The sequence below is a fragment of the Excalfactoria chinensis genome, chromosome 3 (assembly GCF_039878825.1).
Source record: "Excalfactoria chinensis isolate bCotChi1 chromosome 3, bCotChi1.hap2, whole genome shotgun sequence".
Taxonomy (NCBI): Eukaryota; Metazoa; Chordata; class Aves; order Galliformes; family Phasianidae; genus Excalfactoria; species Excalfactoria chinensis.
In genome coordinates, this window is record NC_092827.1 from 96,936,316 (window position 1) to 96,949,615 (window position 13,300).

Consider the following 13,300-nt stretch of genomic DNA (forward strand, 5'->3'; position numbering starts at 1 on the left):
CGATGCCGCTGTTTCAGTGTGTTGGAACCAAAGGTCACCGAAGCAGCGCTGATTCCCACTAACCTTAGTGGGCTTTGTGCCACGCTCAGCAGGAGCTGCTGTTGCAGTGATAAATCTGAGTGCAAGGTCCGTCCCACTGAACATGGGGCTGCCCTGCTTCTCGTGGGAGGCTTCTCCTGCTGAATGAAAAGAGAAAGCTTTGCGTTCTAAAAGTAACCAGGCAAAAACAGAGTGATTATAGAAAATGAAATAAAGCCACTCTTTTGCCACTTTGGCTTGTTTTTCCCCTGTAAGTTCATGCATTCCAATTATTACAGAGAAGCAAGTGTCATTATTTTGGTCCCACTGAGTATTCGTGTTTGCAGTGGCAACAGAACTCCTGAGTAGTCCCTCTTGTCCTCATAAAATCTATTTTCAGAGTGTAGACAGATGTCCTGAAAACACCAAAAACAAATGAACAAAAAAAGCCTCTTTGGCCTAAGTGTATGTGCTGTATATTTTAAGAAGGATCACAAAAAAACCCAGCTGAACTGCAGGCTTGTTTTCAAGCCCATGGTTTTTGTGCTTTCAGATGAGCCCTCCTGTTCTAATTAGAGCGACGGTTCACTCTCCATTTAGTGGCCCATTTGTGTGTCATCCTGGGTCTGTGTGACTCAGTGTGTGCTGTGACAGAGGCTCCATGTTTTGTCGGGCTGTGATGCTGATGCCACTGCTGTGTGTACCAGCATCTGCTGGGTCAGCCTTTGTGTTCTTCCCCTCTAGGTAGTCATGTACCCTGAGGAAATTAATGCCTGGCATCTCTGTGTTGCTATAAACACAGCGGGGATGGATGTCAGTAAAGACGCCCTTGAAAAAAATAACTTTCCTCATAAAAAACATTACTTCTTGGGCATGGTTTATTTGTTTTAGCCAAGTCAGGCTGATCCCCAATGTACAGGTACAGGAATGGGAGGGGACTTCTGGGGGACTCAGCTCCTTGCTTCTCAGGGAGCAAAGGCATTGCATGGCCTTAAATAACCACTTGTGAAATGTGCAGGAGAGGAGATCTGGTTAGATGTTAGGAAGAAATTCTTCACTCAGAGGTTGGTGAGGCCCTGGCACTGCTGCCCAGAGCTGCAATGCCCCATCCCATCCCTGCCCAGGCCAGGTTGGATGGGCCCTGGGCAGCCTAAGCTGGTGGGGGGCAGCCCTGCCCACAGCACAGGTTGGGGCTGGGTGGGCTGTAGGGTCCCTTCCAACCCAACCCATCCTGTGATTCTATGGTTTTTGTTTGAGCTCTGTATTTTTCAGTGTTTTGTCACTGTGCTCTGCACTTCCCTCATCTGTTCTTCTATTTCAGCAGAGCCAGGTACCTCTTAGATTACAGTAACAGCATGCATGACTCAGAAGGGGACAGAAAAGAAGGTTTTCAATACATCTCATTCTTAAACGCTCATTCCAGCAGGAGTCGGCATCATTTGGTGCCCTGGAAAATACGGCCCCTTGAGCCGTCTGAGACTGTTCAATTCCAGCCAGCTTTAATTTTCAGTGTAATACTTTTAGGGAGGGCATTAATGGGTAGTTGAGGCCTTTATATAATATGGATAAACTAAAACATTAAAGAGCTGTAAGGGAACAGGAGATATCTGGTTTGGGGGATGCTTCCAACCTGGTAATTATGCAAGCTGGTTGTGCTTACAGCCAGAATGTGCCAGGGTCCTCGTAAAGGTTAGCTCCTTTACTGAGCTTCTGGCTGTATTCTTGGATAATGTGGCTATTTCTAAATGCAGATTACTTAGATTGCGTGTATGTAGTTTGTATAAAAGCAGCTCTCGCTGCTTAGTCCTGTTTTCCTCCTCTTTTTTGAGAATAATACATTTCAGTTGCAATTAAGGGAGACGACAAAACCTTAAAGATGCACTTGGAGCGTAAACACACATCAAGAAAGATGGAGATGGGTATTTCAGCTTTATGATCGGGTTTAAAACAAAAAATCAAAAATACAGTGTAAGAAAACAGGTACAGAGAGGAAAAGAATATAGATCAGCAGAGAAAGACAGTGATCCTAAGCGAGGAGGGACGTTTAAGGTCCCCTACAGGGCACTTCCCAAGGAAAGCACATAACCTTGCAGCGGTGCTGCTGAGAGCCACGTTGTTAGAGGAGGGCTGATGCAGCACAGCTCACACTGTGATGGAGCTCTCTGTGCTTTGGTACCCTTGTGAGCACTGGCAGTGCGGGAGCTCCCAGGTGGGGCAGCTGGGATGAGCTGCAGGGAAATGGCTTTGGGGAGTAAGACGAGAAGCTGATGCTCTGCCAGAAACAGAGCGCGTTCCTGTAGTTCTTAAATACGTGTATTGATTCAAATGTCACGGTGGTACAAAGGGAATTTAATAAGGCTTTATTTTTAGAGCTGTCTCTAATGCTTCTCTGTACAATTTGGTGAAATTTATGGATGTTGCTACATTGCTTTTCCTTTTAAAACCTCTTAAGCCCTGCCAGGTACCTGTAAGTATGCTCCAGGGCATTCAGATGGAGAAAGGTGAACACCAGTGTTAAACATAAAATTCATTATGTTTTCCTTTATGATTTCATCTTATGACAGGCACTGGAATTGCATAGGATCCCTGGAAGCCGTTTTCAAATGGAGGGACAGTGTGAGACTCTGAGAGTTCTCAGTCTGATTCACACTTTTCAGATGACTGGGGACTGGCAGCCACGTTTCTTACAGAATGAACTTGATTCCTCATAAAGCTTTTATGTACCATCCCCTAAAAGGGCGTTAGACCAGGGACTTCCAAAACTGACCACAAACGTTACCTGAATGCTCCGTAGACGTTTTTAAGCTTGCCTGCTGGAAATGAGGTTTGTGTAAAGAGGAGTTAGGAGACAAATGTAGTTCTTAACCGGTGATTTTGACTCTTTGTTTGCCTTCTCTTCTGCATAATATCTGGGCTGGAGATCCTCCCAGGGCTGTATACCAACGTTATCAAGGAAGTGTCAGTGGACTCAGGAGGTGTGGTAATTTATTTTGTGTGCTGTCGCACCTATTTATCTCAAGCCAGTCAAGCAGCAGGAGAGGAATGCCCTGTTGAAGGTTAACCATTCCACACTTATTGTTGCAGGGCTTGAAAGAACCTTGGTTTCAGCTCTTGCTTTCTAAGATACTTTGATTTGGCAAAACCAGAGAGCAGTAGTGACATACTTCATGTCAAAATAGTGTTGGTAGTTTGGCTTAGATACAGGATCGTGTCCTCATTTCTGCACCAGGTGAATCACAGAATCACAGACTCATAGGGGTTGGAAGGGACCTCCAGAGATCATTGAGTCCAACCCCCCTGCCAAAGCAGGCTCCCTACACCACGTCACACAGGTAGGTGTCCAGGCGGGTCTTGAATATCTCCAGAGAAGGAGACTCCACCACCTCCCTGGGCAGCCTGTTCCAGTGCTCCGTCACCCTCACTGTAAAGAAGTTCTTGCGCACATTCGTACGGAACTTCCTATGCTCCAGTTTCTGGCCATATGTTGTAAAAGGCTAACAGAGGAACCAGGTAAGCAAGGAGCCATTGATCAGATATGCCCAAATAAAAAGCTGCAGGTTTAACATTTCAGGAAGTCATCTGGAAATGAGAATTAAATTTGCATTTTGACAACCAAAACAGGTATATTTCTGTGCAAATTAGATTAGCACCATCAGAGCAGGAACTTGTATAACCTTTCCCTTCCCTCCTCAGCAAGGTGCTGTAAGAATTGGCCCATCGTTCACATTACTTCCACATGTTGAGAGTGTTGTGTTGTGCTCTTAGGAAAGATGTCTGTGGTGCATTTTCTGTAAAACAACAGAGGGTTTCAGCTCCTCTGAGTCAATAATGAATGAGCAATGTCCTTGCAGTATCTGGAACACCGTGCTAGTGACTGAGTGCTCCCTCAGCGCTGAGATGAAACGTGAGATTGCTAATCACAAATGTGGGATAATTAACTGTGAGACACAGACAGTTCGACTGTGTCAGACTGTATTTATACACGGTGGTATCATGTTTGTAGGTGGAAGTGTACATAAGCGGCCCTTGGAAGAGTTTGTGTAAGGAGAGCACGTGGCAGGATGATGCTCTGGGAAAGGGATGTGGGCATTGCATGAGGTTCAGGAAGGGAAGCAGGCACAAATCAAAGGGACTGAAAAAAAGAGAGAGAGGAAGTTGGAAAGCTTACGGGTAAAATACGGGGTCGCATCACCAGTTTGAAAACAACATAGCCATATGTGAAGATACACACCTCGCATCAAGGAATCAAGCTGTCTTTTAGCATTTCTTTATGACCTGAACTATGAAAGATCTTCAGAGTAAGCTTCCTTCCAATTAGTTTCACTGATATTTTTTTCCCCTAACACTTTCTGATAAGAAATCAGTGCCTCCAAAAGGCATAAACACCAGCAGGGTAAAACCGTGTGTGTCTCTGCATCCATAAATAATCATCTTTCATTGAGGGTTCAAAATGCTGACTGGATTATTTCAGTAGGTTGCTAACATTTGAGCAATGACATCACATTTGCTGTGCAGTATCAGAGAACTGGTCTTAGCGCCTGGGATTATTCCAATTGCTGCAATGCTTTCTGCTTAATCCGTGGTATTACAGGCTTGATCTTACATTAAAAGAATTAAAGAGGAATCTGCACGCCGTTAAACTTTTTTTTTCTGAGTTGATGTAATAGTCATTAGCTGAGGAGATCCTTGGTCCATATAGCACCAAAATGACACAAAGGAATTAGGTTGGTACGGTGATAAGTATTTCTGCATTATTTTATACAGGATCACGGAAAAGAATTACACTTTACCACAGTGTTTTTGAAGGCCGCAGTTATGGTTTTGTTGCAAAAGTAGTTCTGAACCAGATTAAAAGTAGCGAACTTAGTATTGTCAGACGTGGTCCTATAAAGTCAGTGGGTTCCAATTTGTCTGGAATTACCTACATTAATGATCTGAAAGTAGCTTCCAAAGCTTGCAGTAGGATCTCCATTGATGCAAAGTGATGGCAGCTCTGTTGCAGCTTCTCCTATTTTATCATGCTAACGTGGCTCGTGGCAGCACAGGTTTGGTTCTTTTTCCATTCCCCACATTTTCCTCATCTGAGAATCTAAGCAGCAGCAGTAAATCACTCTCATAAACATCTGACAATCAATATTTCCTCTTAGCATGAATCACCCAGTTCAGTGTGCTGTCACTTTGATTCTTACAGAAGAAAAATAAGCTCAAACCCAATATTTCCCTTCTTTTTGGGTCATCTCTTCGTACTTTCTAGAACGCTGTCATGGTAACTCATGCATTATCTTTTATATTGCTGTAGCCTGAATTATAATGCAGGTCATTTCTGGCTCCCTCTTCTGCCACTTATGCTGGGGCATTCATATAGCAGGCACTACAGAAGCTAGCACAGAAGAGACAATATGGCATCCAAAGCAGAAGTAAACCCACTATCTAGTAAGCATCCAGACCCTCAGTGCCAGAATGAGTCACATTTACATTGTGTGCACTGGGTGTCAAGGAGAGGCCTCTTGGTAGAGGAGTTTGGAAGCAAATAACAGTAGTAAGGACGATACTGAGATGACTTCATTGGGATTTGTTTATGAGGGATGGTTTGTTGCCACCTGGCAGTGCAGTAGGAAATTCTCACACTAATATCACACAAGAATTAGTCTGTAGGGAGAGGAGGATTCTGTAGCAGAGCTACCAGGCATCACTGCAGAAATGGCTTAAGAGCAGGTCTGTAAATAAAAAAGCTTACATATAAAGCATCTCATTTCCAGCTCTGATTTCAGGTCAGACTGAGATTTTATTTCTTTTCTGTTACCTTCTTGAGGATTGTTAGAAATTGTTTTGATATTCACTGATTTTGTGCTGCGTTCAGTGTTTTGTTTTGTTTTTCCCCTGAGATTTGCACTTCTTTATCATGCAAGTCTTTAAATGGGTCCTTTCGAAACCTCAAGGTCGATGTCTTACTAGTTCTGCTGTCAGAGGAACAATTCCAATACACTCAATGCCATTAAAACTGCCTGGCTGGGACGGGGAGCTGCTGCAGCTGCGGCACACTGTGTGATGCCTAAAACAGGACTCAGAGACCTGCAGTGCTTCATAATTTCCTTACCTGTGGAGTTCGGGTGCCGTTATAGCTGTCAGGTCAGTGCCACCCTTCTGCTTGTTCTTTAGGTTTCCCCACCAGTTGTTTCTGGATGCTTTCTTTTCAACTACAATTAGAACTTATGAATGATTAAGGAATAAAAAAGGGCAGTGCCAGGACAGCTCTCTCCCCACTTGCTTAGGGACCCCCAGCTGGCTTGTTGGTTTGCCCACGCAGAGGTGACCGGGGTGGGCATTCAGGTGGAAAACTGCCTGGAGTTGTCTCCTGATGTATCAGAGAGTATTTCAGTGTTTTGGAGGTATCCTTTGCTGTTCTTCCTCTCCAAGATAATGTCAAATGCTTAGAAGTTTGACCATCGTGACTTCAGAGTCTTTATTTATCAATAATGTACTTAATTACTTATGTAATGTCTGCGTGGTGTTTTTCCTGGTTAACAGAGGAGGTAGGAGGTTTGCTTGGCTGCAGAGTATGCAGCGATCCGTAAGAAGTGCCACGCGGAAGTAAAGAACTTGTTACTTATTGCTTAGCCCTGAGGAACTAAGAGGTCTGTAGAAAGCAGCAAGATTGGTTTCTATAGGAAGCGTTACATCAGGAATTTCTTTGACTCAGTCTTCCATGTATCTGATGGAGAAATGAGTTCCTTTTGATTTCAGTCACCTATTGCTGAACGGTTGGCCTTCAGCCCCCCAGAAAGGCCACACTTCTAAGCTCTTGTCACTTACTGGTGATCTCAGGACCTTCAGTTGCACTGAAGATGTGGCTTCCACAATTTTTGAAGTTAAGAAAAAAGCCTTCATAAATAAGGCACTTCAATTACCACAATATCAAACTGTTATTAAAGATAACATTCCCTCCCTAGCAAGGGACGTAACAACACCGCAACAAAACGTAACGGGACATTGATGGGAAGGTCCAATCAGCACTGCCATCCCACCAACATCCTCCTCTGATGGTGTGGGCCAGCAAAACAAAACAGGAGGCATTACTTTCAGAGCACCACAGCTGGATCAGGTTGTCCAGGATCTGGGCATCTAAGCTAAATCAACTGCTCAAATGGTTCAACATGAAGCACTAGAAGAGTGGAAGTTAATGGGAACCTTTTTGATGAGTGTGTCAGTGATGCAGTGGAGAACAGCTGTATTTTTACATATATATATATTGAAAGTTTTTACTGTTTGAGAATTGGCTTTCTCAAAATAAGGCTTTTTTGAAGCGCAGTTACTGAGATAGAGGCAGTTGTGCTTCTGAGTGTTTTCCTAGCAATAGAAGCAAGAACGCTGGTGTTGACTAAGATGTTCTCTTATGTAAATATTATTGCTACTCTCTGTTGTTACTGAAACAAACAGACCAACCTGGCAGACCTGATTCATGGCTGGGGAAGGGCATGTTCTGGGCACGTTAGTTTTACAGCTCCTTTTTATAGCTCAGGCTCAAAAGGGAAATGGGAGGAGGGGAGGGATCCCGTATGGGCAGAGAACCAAGAGGGCTGCAGGCAGTGGATGCCCAGCCCACACCTTCCCAAAAGGCTCAGTTTGACAGTGGCAGAGCAGTGGGGTTCTCTGTGTGCATCGAGCTTGAGAGATCCCAAATCTGTCCTGCTGCTGGAGGACGGCTCAGGGGAGCCATGTGGAGTTGTGAGTTGCAGAGCTCCTTCCTCTTTTTCTTGCTTTTCTATCTACCTGTAGAACATTGTGGACTATGTAAACTAACGGAGTGTTACATGAAACTAAACCCAGCTCTGAGCAGCCTGATTTACTGCCCCCTCCTTCACATTTCAGGTCAGTCCACATGAGAATGTGGTAATTACACAGCTATCGTCCTATACTTGTAGCCAACTTTTAGCTGCTTTATAGACAAAAGTGTGCTTTACAAGTATGCTTTGGCTTGCATAAGGTGGCATGCAGAGTCTTAGTGTAATACAGGAGTGTCCTCTTCTCAGTTTACTTCTCTTTTAACTGACACAACCTGAAGTGGGGAAAAAAGCTGACTTAGGCCTTAGGCTCATGCAAAACCACCTCCACCAGAATGGGGTGCTTGGTTCTGCTCGCACTCACCTTGTGATTAAGCTATAAAAGCAGCTGATGCAGATCTTAAGGGTTGCATGGGCAGACCTTGCCTTGGGGAAATGTGCTTTGGAATAAAGGCTCACATGAGCTGAGGTACGCAGTTGTGACCGGAAAGCCCGACTTTTCAGCGTGAGTCTGGCGTCGGATTCATCCTGCTGAGGGCTGTGACCCAGGGCTGCATGCGGTGCCTCCAGTCCTTCCTAAAAGGACTGCCCTGTTCTGGTCATGGCAGTAAGAATGATTCACTCCAGCACGGGAATGTGATGTGGTTTCAGTCTGATGCTTCCGAGAGCCTCAGGTTGTTAACTGACTGATGGCTTGAGATTTGACTTTGCCATTGCTTCCTAATCAAGGAGCACACAGGGAGGTACTTCAGGGTTTCATTGGGCTTTCTCACGCAGTCTCCTAAGTTTGCAAACACATCTTCTGGCAGGTGTGACCTCTGTTTTTAATAAGCCTCAATCAGACAGGAATCTACAAGGAAGCCCAGTGCCAGATAGAGGTAAGCTGTGGAATTCCTCACCAAACATTTGTTTATGCATGCTGTCCAGCTGCAATTAGGTTCTATAGTGCCGTCCTGTGTATTTCCTATGTGGGCTGTAGCACTGAGGACGTGACAACAGCCGTTGTCAAAAGCAAGAAAGTATGAAAGCCGTTGCATCCACGTCCTGTCTGCACTGTTATTGATCCCAAATGTTGTCCCGGTCATTTAATGAAACGCTGGTGGGCTGTTCTAAGTAATATTATAGGGGTGAATAGTTGAGAACAGCCTAGAGTGAGAGTTTCCAGTAGAATACTTGATATGAGCAAAACTGCTTGCCGTGGCTGCGCTCTACCCTAACAGTCATTTGTGCATTCTACCTGATGTGTGTCAGTTACTCGACGTGCTGAATTTTCATTGAGTGAAGCAGCAGCAAAGTTCCTTTTAATCCCATGAACCCCCCCCTGATCGGAATACTAATATCCCATACTAAATACACAGTGTGATCTCTGCGCTTGGTCTGTCGGATTCCTTGGCAGTTAGCAGATAAAATAATACTTCCTGAAGACGGATACATCCAGTATAGCTATGAGAAGGGTCTTCCCCGTGCCTGAATAGCAGCATCAGGGAGATTCGGTTGTGTTTGAAGGCAAAAAGCATTTATGGTGCCCGATGCTTTCATTTGGCCAGCTTTGCTTTCTTAAAGCTTGGGTGTGTGTCCAAGCCGAGTGTCTCAGCTTGCCTATCTCCTGTTGGTTTGGTTTGTACAAGGAACAGAACAACCCAACAGCCCTTGTGAGGATGAGAGAAGGTGGAAGGTGGAACTATTGCTGCTGTCTGTGGGAAAAGAACGCTCGTGAAATTTAGTGAGAGCTTCAGTTGTAAAAATGGATGTTTGCAATTTGCATCTGTCTGCTGACTTTATCCTCGCATATAAAGTGTTTGTTCTGCGAACACAAATGAAGTTTGAGTGGTTTTGTCAGACGAAGAAACTCGTTTTGAATTAATGACAGCAAGTGAGTGTGCTCGGAACCACGTGGGATGTGCAGCTGCTGTCCTGCAGCATCTGTGTTACGTACGGGAATTCTGTGTGCAGTCAGCTCTTCTGGGTGCTAAAACTATCCCAGTTTCTCATAAGGAAACATCCTTTTGCATTTGCTGCCTGCACTTTCATTTCAGATACTTCCAATGCGTTCCTCTGCCACTGGCAGTGCTGCACCCGGGGTGGCCTTGCTATGCAGTCACATCCCCTGTGGCCTCAAACGTTTCCTCTGGCAGAATCACCATAGGAAGTGCTTAGTGACTGTGGGCAAACCAGTGGATAATACCAAAGGCCTGGAGATCTCAGGAAGCCTTTTCACTAATGAGTAGCACATGATTAGAATTTCTATGTACATATGCCTTATTTTCTGAGCCTTTGATAAGATCCCTTGTAGCTTCTGTACTACACCCCAGTCCTGTCAGAGAGTAACAAATGAGTGCTGCTGCTTAACTTGTGAGTTTAAATCGATGCTAGACTGGAGCTCAGCTGATGTATGTCCTGCTTGGCAGCAGCAGGCTGGCCTCCAGCATGTACTGCTCTTACCTGGTATGTTGGTTGCAAACCTCTGGGAGGTAGGAAACCTCCTCCTCTTCACCAGGAGTAAAGGAGATACAGGATATAAATGGGCAGGAATGCACTATTCGTCTTCTGCTCTGTGCCTGAAAAATTATCACCTTTCTCAACTCCTGTTTTTGCAATTTTGTTTTGCAGGAATCTGAGTTTCTCTGCCTGGAGTTTGATGAGGCCAAGGTGAGCCAGATGCTGAAGAAACTCTCAGAAATAGAGGAGAGCATGACTGCATTGACTCAGACCGCTTGACTCACAGAGAATAAAGAGATTGCAACTCAAAAAACACAAATGACCTCGGTAATTACTCATAGTGCCAGTTCCTGTATATGAAATAGGTAATGATTGTTAAGTATGGGTGATAGCTGTACAACACATTGAGAACAAAGCATGGGTGAAGTTAAGCTGGGAAGCTCTCTCCAGCCCTTCCTCCAGGCCTGTTTTTTAAGGCAGCAGTGATGTTGCTTATATAAAGCTCTGCATAACCATCCCTTCCAGTTTAGAGTAGCTTTTCTCTTCCTTTTTTTTTCCCACCCATCAGTTTTTTACTCTTCCAGATGCTGTAAATGCTGCTCTGGGAGAAGAGCAAAGGTAAATTGGCCAATTGTGGCAGGGGAGAAATGAGCAGAAGGAAGAGACAGACTTGGGGGATTTGTGTTTATCCTTCCAAACCATGGGCTATGTAGGACAAATCTACCTACGCAAACTCTGCCTGCCTAGAGCTTGGAGCAAAGGAGATGAAGTGCAGAGAGTTGAGGGAGAAGAGTCACAAACACACTTTCTTCGAATCACAAGTCTCTGTGCTGCTGAGGATTAAGTAAATGGTTCCCAAGCATGTGAGTTGGCCCTGCAGGGCTGCTGATGAATACCCACCCCATGCCACAGAGAGCCGTGGGACAGCCACGGGAGCATCTCTTGGGCATCACAAGGTGACACTGGTTTCCCAAAAGCCTGATGTAGTGACAAGCTTCCAAAGCCACTTCCAGCCTGCTTCCCTGAAAGCCGGCTGCCTCTGTTAGCCTTCTGCCTCCTGAACCTTACGTGGCACAGCCCTGGCATGTTCTGCATGATGTGTTTGAGAGGCCAGCGCTTTGTCAGTGCGCAGTTTAACTTGGCTGCTCTTTGCCGTGATGTTTGTCTTGACCTTGCAAACTCCCAGGCTAAGCCCAGAGTTTGTAGTGTGGGTGTGCTCAGCTAGGAATCCTCAGGAGGAAAATGCTCTTGGGAAACATGCAGATCATAAAGCTCTGTTGATAAAATAGTCGTGTGAAGAAAACATCCAAAAGCAGATAAGATACATACAGAGCACCGTGACTGGAACTCAGCTGTGGCTTTGTTGGCTGTTGTGGGAACCTGCCTCTCTTCCTGACTATAACACAGAACTGCAATGCAGCTGCTGCCCTTCCAGCCAGGAGGACTGAGCTGAGGTGTTTTTCTTCACATCTTTCAGTTCAGGGGTTGTCCACTTTGCCACAACAAGAGCAATAACCATAATTACTGCCTTCCCCGTGCAGGATGATGTGCTGCATGATGGTTCCTACTGGAGAACTGCCTGGTAGTCCATAGAATAGTGATGGAGCATGACCCTGGGGTGCTGCTCTTGTTACCAACAGGAAAGCATGCTTACACATTTGGTTGGAGGCTACACTGCTCCTTCCTTAGCTTCAAAAGCAACCTTTTCCTGAGCAAAAATTATATCGGCTGCCTGTACTAAGATGCCATAACTAAAGTGCTCCTCACTGATTCTCCACATGGTTTTTCTGGCTTGTGGAGTTGCCAGGTTGTACTTGGAAGTGCACACTCTTTTCAGAGCAAGGAAAGGGCACCTTTTCCCATCTGCCTGGTCAGGATGTAAAGCATCACCCAAGCCAGTTTGTATCACCACACTCAGAATTAACATTTGCTTTCCTACGCTTCTGCCCAACTCTTACAGCCACCCGGTTCTTCCCTCTATCTGGAAGGAGCATGCAGCCCCAGCTCTTCACTTTCCCTCATCTGGCTGCAGCTGATACTTGTCAGAGTGGAGCAGGATGGGGGCTGCTGATCCTGGTCCTCACACCAGGCTGAATAATCAGGGGTGTGAAATGCTGAGTGGCTGCTGATTCTTCTGGCTTTCCACTTGCCTCCTCTCAATGTTCATTTCATTGTTTTTCTGTATTTTAGCACATGTAAAAAAAAAAAAAACCAACCTCAAGGTCAGGGAAGGATCGTGATCTTAAGTAACTTGCACCATGTCAAACATACTTATTGTTTTATTGTAACATGGTCGGAGGATAGGAAAATGCGCTATAAATGGAAATTAAAGAGAGACAAACTGGGAACGGATGTCAGGAAGTATTATTTCATACGAAGAATAATAAATACATAAGTGGCTAACCAGGCAGGGCAGGGCAGGGAGGCTGAGGCAAAAAAAGATGGGGTCGTGGGACACTCTCCTAGTAGTGGTGAGATGTTTAAATCGAATCCTCCTCGTTTCCTTCTTGGTGGATCTTAGTAAACTACCAGGCAAAAACTAGGAAAGAAAAGCTTAATATTTTTGGGACCACGCTGCTCAACCCCTGGTAAGGACACCGCAGTCACTGGACAGCAAAATCGTTTCTGCTTCACAGGCTTTGACATGGGCAGGCAGAGGATGCTGTGCTTTCTCAGACTGAGCGAGGAGAACAGATTTCCCCCTTGAGCAGGACTGTGCCTGCTTCCAGCTGAGAGTGGTGGAGAAGAGGCCTCGGATGCAGCTCTGCTGTGCTTCCTTGAGTGAAGAACCAGAATACCCTTGGCTCGTTGTTGGAATGCGTGGACTTTACCTGCTATCAGTGATCCAAAGCCAAGTGCAAGGTTGTGTTGCACCTGGATCATGGCAACCCCTGCCATCAGTACAAGCTGGGGATGTAAGGATGAAGCACAGCCCTGCCAAAAAGAACCTGGTGTGCAGGTGGATGGCAAGCAATGTGCCCTCAGGACAGCCCAGATAGCCAACCAGATCCTGGGCTGCATCCAAAGCAGTGTAGGCAGCAAGGTGAGAGGGGTGATCCTGC

At 45.4% G+C, this 13,300-nt stretch overlaps 1 protein-coding gene across 4 annotated transcripts in view; it reads left to right on the top strand.

Moving 5' to 3' along the window:
• The window catches only part of COMMD1 (copper metabolism domain containing 1), a 62,139-nt gene extending 49,167 nt beyond the window's left edge, over positions 1 to 12,972 (top strand). For 2 of the 4 annotated variants that reach the window (XM_072331759.1, XM_072331760.1), the window contains exon 3: positions 10,410 to 12,434. In XM_072331759.1, the coding sequence (XP_072187860.1) occupies positions 10,410 to 10,517 (108 nt within the window). In that variant the 3' untranslated portion in view covers positions 10,518 to 12,434. Of the gene's footprint in view, positions 1 to 10,409; positions 12,590 to 12,874 lie in introns of those variants that run through there. The other 2 variants (XM_072331758.1, XM_072331757.1) reach the window with 2 other exon arrangements.
• Positions 12,973 to 13,300: the final 328 nt, after the last annotated feature.